Below are 9,302 nucleotides of genomic sequence, written 5' to 3'. Positions count from 1 at the left end.
TAATAAATGAGACTTCCTGAAACCGAGAAGCTTCTGTAAAGACAAGGATACAGTCAACAAGACAAAATGGCAGCCTACAGAATGGGAAAAGATCTTCACCACCCCACATCATAGAGGTCTGATCTCCAAAATATACAAAGAACTCAAGAAATTGGTCATCAAAACAACAAATAATTCAATAAAAAAATGGGGTACAGACCTAAGCAGAGAATGCTCAACAGATGAATCTAAAAAGGCTGAACGACACTTAAGGAAATGTTCAACATCCTTAGTCATCAGAGAAATGCAAATCAAAATAACTCTGAGATTCCATCTTACACTCTAAGAATGGCCAAGGACAGCTTATGCTGGAGAGGTTGTGGGGAAAAGGAAACACTTCTGCATTGCTGGTGGAGTGCAAGCTGGTACAGCCCCTTTGGATATCAGTATGACGATTTCTCAGAAAATTAGGAGACAACCTTCCTCTAGACCCAGTAATACCATTTTTGGTTATATATCCAAAGGATGCTCAATCATACCACAAGGACATGTATTCAACTATGTTCATAGCAACATTGTCTGTCATAGCCAGAACCTAAAAACAACCTAAATGCCCCTTGACCAAAGAATGGATAAGGAAAATGTAGTACATTTGTACAATGGAGTACTACACAGCAGAGAAAAATAACATCTTGAAATTTGCGGGCAAATGAATGGAGCTAAAAAAACATTATACTGAGTGAGGTAACCCAGACCCAGAAAGACAAATATTATATGTACTCACTCATAAGTGGCTTTTAGACATGAAGCAAAGAAAAGCAGCCTACAATCCACAGTCCAGAGAACCTAGACAACAAAGAGGCCCCTAAGAGAGCTAAGAGAGACATAAATGGATCTAATCTACATAGGAAGTAGAAAAATTCAAGATCTTCTGAGTAAATTGGGAGCATGGGGACCATGGGAGAGGGTTGAAGGGGAGGGGAGTAAAAGGGAGGGGATCAGAGAAAAATATATAGCTCAATAAAAATCAATGAAAAAAATTACTCCTAAAGGTAAAACTGAAGTTAATTTATTTAGGACTGGAAATCTGAACATACACATAAATATATACATACACATATATACTCAAATAATAAAAATGGTTTCAGGAAATTAAACCAATAAAATCAGAGATTTTTTTTTCATCCCCTACCCTTCCTTCCACATACAATACTGCCAGTGCAGGCCCAGATAGTATCAGCTTCTCGGGAATGGGCTGCACCCGTGCCGCATCTTATTATAAGTAACTCGCTGCTGCTGCTGGAGTTCACATGAGAAAACCAGAAAATATCCGCAGGACTTCAGAGATGACAGCATGTTTTGCATGAGAATGTCTGCAGAGTATCTTATATCACTTGCTCTCTTCTACTAACAGAGCAAATAAAAATTCCCACTAGAAAGCCGAGAAGAAGTTAGCTAAAATCTGAATGCTTAAAAAATTACGTTAGTCACACAAAGGTTCTCCTGAGCAGGATAGACTACGTACTCCTTGAACACAGCTGCTGGCTTGTGAAATAGTATGGAACCTCACGTTGAGCTGCTTGGCCTCTCTTGCAATGAGGAATTTGGTTCAGCGTGTCCACTTTGCTCATGCCAACATTCGTCTAATGTTCACTCATTTTGCTTCTGTTCCGTGTTTGCGGTCCAGCACAATGACGGATACTACTTTTTATGAAAAGTTCCAGGCCTTGAAAACCCTCTGAAAATAAATAGTCCAAATACCAGTTCCATTTCTTCCCCTGCAGGTACAAAAAAGAAAAAATTACTTATTGAACATGAGTCCTTGTTTCCTGCCTAGTTTACAACATTCTGAATACATATTGCAAACATCAACTTAGAAGGTTCATGATTAGAGCTAAGTCACTAAATTAATTCAAGTGCTCTAAATATTGCTTTAATTATATTGGCAAATCATTCATCAGAGCAAAGTACTGTGAAGTGCAAAAGTGCCACCATTCTCGTACTCTAGAAACTCAGTATCTAAAATAGGTAACACAGAAACTATGTCTCACAGTCTTTGCTGTGTGCACAGGAAGATTTTCTAAGATAATGAGAACACTGGATCCAGTGTTCTTACATCCGGTTTACTTTAGATACATACAACTGTATTTACTATTACATGAAACAACGAGTGATTAGAATAGCAAGAGTCAGACTATGAAGAGTTATAGCTTAGAGTCAACGATGGTCTATGCCAATAAATCTGGATGAAAGTTATTTGACAGCATTATAAGGGCAAACATTTTATTTTCCCTTTTTTGCAGCCAGTAGAACTAAGACTAGGGAAGTAAAGGCATACAAAAATCTCTTGATTAAGCTACATGAAATCCTTATCGGTGATGAAAGCAAATTTATTTACCCGAATAGATGTGAGGTCTATTGTCCTTTCTTCAGGGCTTTCCTTTAAAATGAACACATCAGGTTAGCAAAATCATTAGATAACAACCATGGTTCTTCACATCCCGATTCATCCTGCTAAGTTCTATTCCCATCAGCACTCTGGAGTTCCCTTTGAATAAACATTCGCTACAACCCCCTGGGTTCCCTTCTCACTAAAAGCACAAATAAGGGAACAATAAAAGCATAGTGGATAAGTGAGCACCGAAGTTTACCTAACCTATGACCTTCTCTTTTTATTTTGTACTTAACTGTTAAAAGTAGTTATGCAGGGTGTTAAAGACGCTTCCCCTAAGACATGTGGTATTTGAATTATGCCTTAAAGGAAAAAGATGCACATTTTCAAAGTTTTCCACATTGATCTGTCCCCTTGATCTTTCCTGGATTTCACTCAAGTCAATTGTAACAAAACCTGGCTCGTCTCTGACTTTAGTAATTTCAGCCTTTTTTTTTTTAGGTTAGTTTGGCTAAGGCTTTGTCAATCTTGTTTATAAGTTCAGCTTTGTTTCATTGTTTCTATGTGTTGTTCTTTTAGTCTGTATTTCATTTATTTCTGTCCTAATCTTTATATTTTCTTGTTATTTACTGTGTTTCTAGAAACTTGTGCTGCACCATTAGTTTATTTGAGACCACTGTTTTTAAAAAGTTGTGGGGTTTTGTTTTGTTGTTTTTTTATGTATATGGGTGTTTTGCTTGTCTGGATATAAATACACCATATGCATGCCTCTGCTCACAGGCCGGAAGAGGACAGAGTCCCCCAGAACTGCAGTTATAGATGGCACTGAGACACCATGTGGCAGCTGGGAACAGAACCTGGGTTCTCTGCAAAATCAGCAAGTGCATAACCACTGAATCATCTCTCCAGATCCTACTATGAACTTTTAAAGTAAGCACTTACAGCTATAAGCTTTCCCTCGAGAAATGCTTAGTTACCTGTGTTCCAGAGGTTCTTGTAGGTTGTGCTATGATTTCATTTTATTCTAAGAATTTAAAAATTTCCTCCCTGATTTCCGCAATACATTCAAAATTATATTTTTCAGTCTCCAAGTATCTGTATAGTTTCTCTTACTGTTGGTTTCTAGACTTATTTTAATATACTGTAAGGGATTACTTGACTTTTTGGCATTCATTATGGCTACTTTGAGAACTGCATTTACATATGCAGAAGAATAAAATTAGATCTGAATCTCTCACCCGCCTCAAAATTAAATCCAAAATGAACCAAAGACCTCATTGTTAGAACTGAAATTCTGCAATTGCTAAAGAGAAAACACTTCAAGACATAAGGATAGGCAAGACCTTTCTATAAGGGATTTCACTAGCACAGGCAATAACCCCAAGAATTGACAAATGGGATTGCATAAATTGCAAAAAGCATTTGCACAGCAATAGAAACTGCTGGCAGATAATGTAGAGAATTGAGAAAATCTCTGCCAGCTAAATTTCAGGTGAGGATCTAAAGGACTGCAAAAATTAAACATCACAAAAACAAATTGTCTAATCAACCAGTAAGGTAACAAACAACAAAAAGTTCTCAAAAGAAGAAATACAAATGCTAATAACTATTTTACAAAGTGTTTGGCATCTTTAGCCATCAGGAAAATAAAAATTCAAACTGCTTTGATACTTCATATCACCCAATCAGAATGACCAACATTAAAAAAATATAGGGCTAGAGATGGCTCGGCACTTAAGAGCACTTGCGGCTCTTGCACAGGACTCAGCAGTCACCTGGTGGCTTACAATCCTTTGTAATCCCAGTAGCAGGGAATCTGACCTCCTTTTATGGCCTCTGGGGTACCTTACATGTGGTGCACATACATACATGCAGGCAAATCATCCATACACATAAAATAAAAATAAAGCATAAACAAGAGAGAGAGAGAGAGAGAGAGAGAGAGAGAGAGAGAGAGAGAGAGAGAGAGAAGACTACAAATGCCGGAAAGTATTTGGGAGAAGAAAACCTCTTATCAACTGCTTATTGGACAGTAAACGGCTGTAGCCAGTATGGAAAATGAATATGAGATACTTGAACATCCATGTCTATTACTGCACTATTCATAATAGTCAGGAAGCAGAAACACCCTCTATATCCATACACCGATTAATGGTTAAAGAAAATGTGGTACATTCACACAACTGAACTTACTCAGCCATAAAGAAAAATGAAATCATGACACGTGCGGAAAACAGATGGAAATCTAAATTAGCATACCAAGCATAAGAACCCAGGCTCAGAAAGACAAAATACTGTATGTCTTCTCTCCTATGTGGATCCTAGATTATGTGTATATTTGTGTGCAAACGTTCCTGTGCACATGTGGAGATCAGAAGAGAACTCTGGTAGGGTGCCTCAAGCACCTTGTTGTTGAGACAGCATCTCTACAGTGACCTGGGGTTATGGATTAGAGCAGGCTGGCAGGCCACCCAGCCAGCCATCCACTTGCTTCCCCAGCACTGGGATTACAAGTGTATCTGGCATTTTTAAAATGTTGGTTCTGAGGATGAAACTCGGGTTGTTGTTCTGTTGCCCTCTAAGCACTTTACTGACTGGTCCATCTGCCTAACCCCCCAATCCTAGATTTTCATTTTTGTATGTGTGTATGTCTGCATGAAGGTATAACACTGGAAAGGGGAGTGTGAGGAAATTGGGGTGTTAAGGAAGGAGGGAAAGAAAAAAGAGTAAAAGAATACATGTGGCATGAAGTAGGTGGGGACTATTGGGGTAGGACAGAAGAGAAGTGATGGGACATGAAGTAGGTGGGGACTATTGGGGTAGGACAGAAGAGAAGTGATGGGACATGAAGTAGGTGGGGACTATTGGGGTAGGACAGAAGAGAAGTGATGGGACATGAAGTAGGTGGGGACTATTGGGGTAGGACAGAAGAGAAGTGATGGGACATGAAGTAGGTGGGGACTATTGGGGTAGGACAGAAGAGAAGTGATGGGACATGAAGTAGGTGGGGACTATTGGGGTAGGACAGAAGAGAAGTGATGGGACATGAGAGTTGGAAAGTGGGGGGGGGGGGTCAACAAAAAGAGTAGGAAAATGCAAAGATGAAGACTAATACTTTGAATGCTATATTTTAAAAGAGTACAAAAATAAGCGCTAAAAAGGGATAAAGGAATCTGGTGAAGTAGGCAATATGTACAGTAGATTCTATAAAACTCTAAATACTTTCCTTGGCTTTAGCTATCACCATATTCTCAGACACAGTACTTCTTACTATCCCTAAAAGAAAATTCTGGGCTATTCAATTTGTACAGGGCAATGTCTTTGCTATATGGTATTTGTTTTGTTTCTGAAGTAATGGGGACCAAATTCAGGGCCCTGTACATGCTATGAAGGTGCTACGCCACAGAACTACATCTTTACCTCAGTGATGCTTTTTCATGTTTATCATTTTTATTTTGTAGTCCTGAATGAGTTCTTTCAGGTATAGGCATATTTTTACCACATAACATTTTTATAAACATGTATTACTAAGTATTCACAAGTTGGCAAAAGTGTGTGTGCATATGTGTGTGTGGCATAGTGCTGGCAACAAAGCACTTAAGAAGATCTAAAAGCTACTGTACAATAAAAGAACTTCTGGAGACATCACAATCCCTGACTTCAAACTCTACTACAGAGCTACAGTACTGAAAACAGCCTGGTATTGGCATAAGGACAGACAGGAGGACCAATGGAACCCAATTGAAGACCCGGATATCAATCCACACACCTTCAAACACCTGATTTTTGACAAAGAAGCAAAAAATATCAAATGGAAAAAAGAAAGCATATTTAACAAGTGGTGCTTGCATAACTGGATATCAACATGGAGAAGAATGAAAATAGACCCATGCACAAAACTCCAGCCCAAATGGATCAAAGACCTCAACATAAAGCCAGCCACACTGAACCTTATAGAAGAGAAAGTGGGAAGTACACTTGAATGCATTGGCACAGGAGACCACTTCCTAAATATAACCCCAGCAGCACAGACACTGAGGGAAACAATTAACAAATGGGACCTTCTGAAACTGAGAAGATTCTGTAAAGACAAGAACACGGTCAACAAGACAAAACGACAGCCTACAGAATGGGAAAAGATGTTCTCTAACCCCACATCAGACAGAGGGCTGATCTCCAAAATATACAAAGAACTCAAGAAATTGAACAACAAAAGATCACACAATCCAATAAAAAAAATGGAGTACAGACCTAAACAGAGAACTCTCAACAGAGGAATCTAAAATGGCTGAAAGACACTTAAGGAAATGTTCAACATCCTTAGTCATCAGAGAAATGCAAATCAAAATAACTCCAAGATTTCATCTTACACATGTAAGAATGGCCAAGATCAAAAACACTGATGACAACTTATGCTGGAGAGGTTGTGGGGTAAAAGAAACACTTCTGCATTGCTGGTGGGAATGCAAGCTGGTACAACCCCTTTGGATGTCAGCGTGGAAATTTCTCAGAAAATTAGGAAACAACCTTCCTCAAGACCCAGTAATACCACTTTTGGGTATATATCCAAAGGATGCTCAATTGTGCCACAAGGACATGTGCTCAAATATGTTCATAGCAGCTTTGTTTGTCATAGCCAGAACCTAGAAACAACCTGAATGCCCCTCAACCAAAGAATGGATAAGGAAAATGTGGTATATTTATTTACACAATGGAGTGTGTAAATAACGACATCTTGAATTTTGCAGGAAAATGGATGGAGCTAGAAAACATCATTTTGAGTGAGGTAACCCAGACCCAGAAAGACAATTATCACATGTACTCACTCATAGGTGGTTTTTAAACATAAAGCAAAGAAAACCAGCCTACAAACTACAATCCCAGAGAAGTTAGACAACAATGAGGACACTAAGAGAGACTTACATAGATCTAATCTACATGGGGAGTAGTAAAAGACAAGATTTCCTGAGTAAATTGGGATCATGAGGACCTTGTGGAAGGGTTGAAAGGGGAGGGGAGAGGCATTGAGGGGAACAAAGAAAAATGTAGAGCTCAATAAAAAATAAAAAAAAGAAAAAAATCTAAAAGCTATTGATGCCAGCATCCCATTTATGTAAAGGTAATGGTTACTGACCTTTCATAGCTACATATTCCATACCTATGGATAATCAGCCTAGAATCACATTTGGGGAAGATACAGAAAATTTCAAAAGTCAGAACCTGAATTGCTGTGTGTTGCGCAGCCTGCTGAGTCCATATGAACGGAATGACTGCCGGCCTGCCCTGCTGGAGCCCCCACAGCACTCTCTGCTTTAGTGTTGTTCATCCAGCATTTGTATAATGTTAAAATGCACAATGGCACTGTGTGTTCTCAACATATAGGAATGTTTTTCTTATCATCATTCCCTAAACCATCTAGGGTAACACCTCTTTACACAGAATTTACTCTCTACTGGATATTTAGTAAGTAATTAAGGAATGTTTGGTTAAGTAATTACAATAGAAGTATAACTTAAGTATACCGCATAAGCAACTTAGAGATGACTTAAAGACTTTTTCTAACTTGATGGTTCAACTTAAGGTATTTCAACTTTATCAACTCCACCTGCCTGTGCATGCTCTAACAGCATAGACTACTTCATGGTTGCTACCTGGCTGTAAGCGATCACAAGCTGCATGCTGATTTCTGATATACACGGAAGTGATCAAATGTGGTTTGGGAAATGATGACACACAGAGCATGCGGATTCACTCCATTTTATACTTATTTCTCTAACTTCCAACTTCCTTCTGTGCTCCAAACCCTTATTTCAAACTGTCTTCCTAAATTTTTGGTCCTGAGTGTCTGCAGTCACCTCAAAATTAAGTAGCTCAGAACACAGTCTCAACTTGTCCTCCCACATGAACAAGACAGACATGTTCAGTTTTCTCAGAAGACTTCCTCTTACTAATAAATGGAATCCATCAACCCAAACAAAAGTCCTTTTCTCATCCCTACCATCAAAGGACCACCAGCACTCCTGCCTTCTCTACACTCATGTCAAAGTAGCCTGCACCTGTTAGTCTCTGTGGAAAAAGTCACTCTCAGGATCTCATCTAGATTTCAACAATGTCCTGCCTTGCTGTCTCTCCTTCTACTCAGACATTCTCTTATAAACAATCCTCCACAAGGAAACCCGTCATAACCATTAAACACTGACTCAAACTACATTACAACCATGCTGGAAAATCATCCCACTGTCTCCCATTGCTCTCTGCAGCAAACCTGTATGAGGGATGTCACCTGCATCTTTTCATACTTTTGAAGGCCCTGCCTTAAAAACAACAACAAAAACGGAATGCTTATTTTCTATATACATTCAAAATATATCCAAGATGGGCCAGCAAAATGGCTTAATGGGTAAAAGTGCTTCGACTTTGGTTCAATTTCTGGAGACCATAGAGTGACAGGAGAGAACTGAGCTACACTGTCACCTGGTCTCCACAGGAATGCCATGGCATGTGTGAAACTCCCCCCACATAAAGAAATGCAAAATGTTTAATAAAAATATTTCCGAGGGCTGAGACTTTTAATTCTGAGAATCTCATTGATTTAATACTTTCATAACTGAATACATCAATAAGATAAAATTTTAGAATTAAATCATACCAATGGCAAACACTAAAAAGAATAAAACAGACTTTTAAGCACTAATGCAGAACAAAATCCATGTTGGAGATAGAATGTCAAAACACTTTAAAATAGACTATAATTAGGGACCAAAACCTGTCTTGAGGAAATATCTATGCACCAAGATGTTTAAGAGCATCTCTGGTCCCAGCCACTAGATGTCAGTATGCTTACTCTCCAACTGGTGAAAACCAAAATTGCGCCACCCCCCCCCCCCCAACACACACTATAAACCCAGGTGAGGAGGGTCTTTGGCCTTCA

At 38.9% G+C, this 9,302-nt stretch overlaps 1 protein-coding gene across 2 annotated transcripts in view; it reads right to left on the bottom strand.

The window, feature by feature from the left end:
- Window positions 1-1,067: 1,067 nt before the first annotated feature.
- Window positions 1,068-9,302, bottom strand: part of Cenpi (centromere protein I) — a 62,781-nt gene continuing 54,546 nt past the window's right edge. For both annotated transcript variants that reach the window (XM_075958791.1, XM_075958792.1), the window contains 2 exons: window positions 2,378-2,419; window positions 1,068-1,757 (listed from right to left, as the gene is read on the bottom strand). In XM_075958791.1, the coding sequence (XP_075814906.1) occupies window positions 1,623-1,757; window positions 2,378-2,419 (177 nt within the window). In that variant the 3' untranslated portion in view covers window positions 1,068-1,622. The remainder of the gene's footprint in view (window positions 1,758-2,377; window positions 2,420-9,302) is intronic.

The sequence above is a fragment of the Microtus pennsylvanicus genome, chromosome X, assembly GCF_037038515.1.
Source record: "Microtus pennsylvanicus isolate mMicPen1 chromosome X, mMicPen1.hap1, whole genome shotgun sequence".
Taxonomy (NCBI): Eukaryota; Metazoa; Chordata; class Mammalia; order Rodentia; family Cricetidae; genus Microtus; species Microtus pennsylvanicus.
This window is presented reverse-complemented; position numbering and strand designations above follow the sequence as displayed.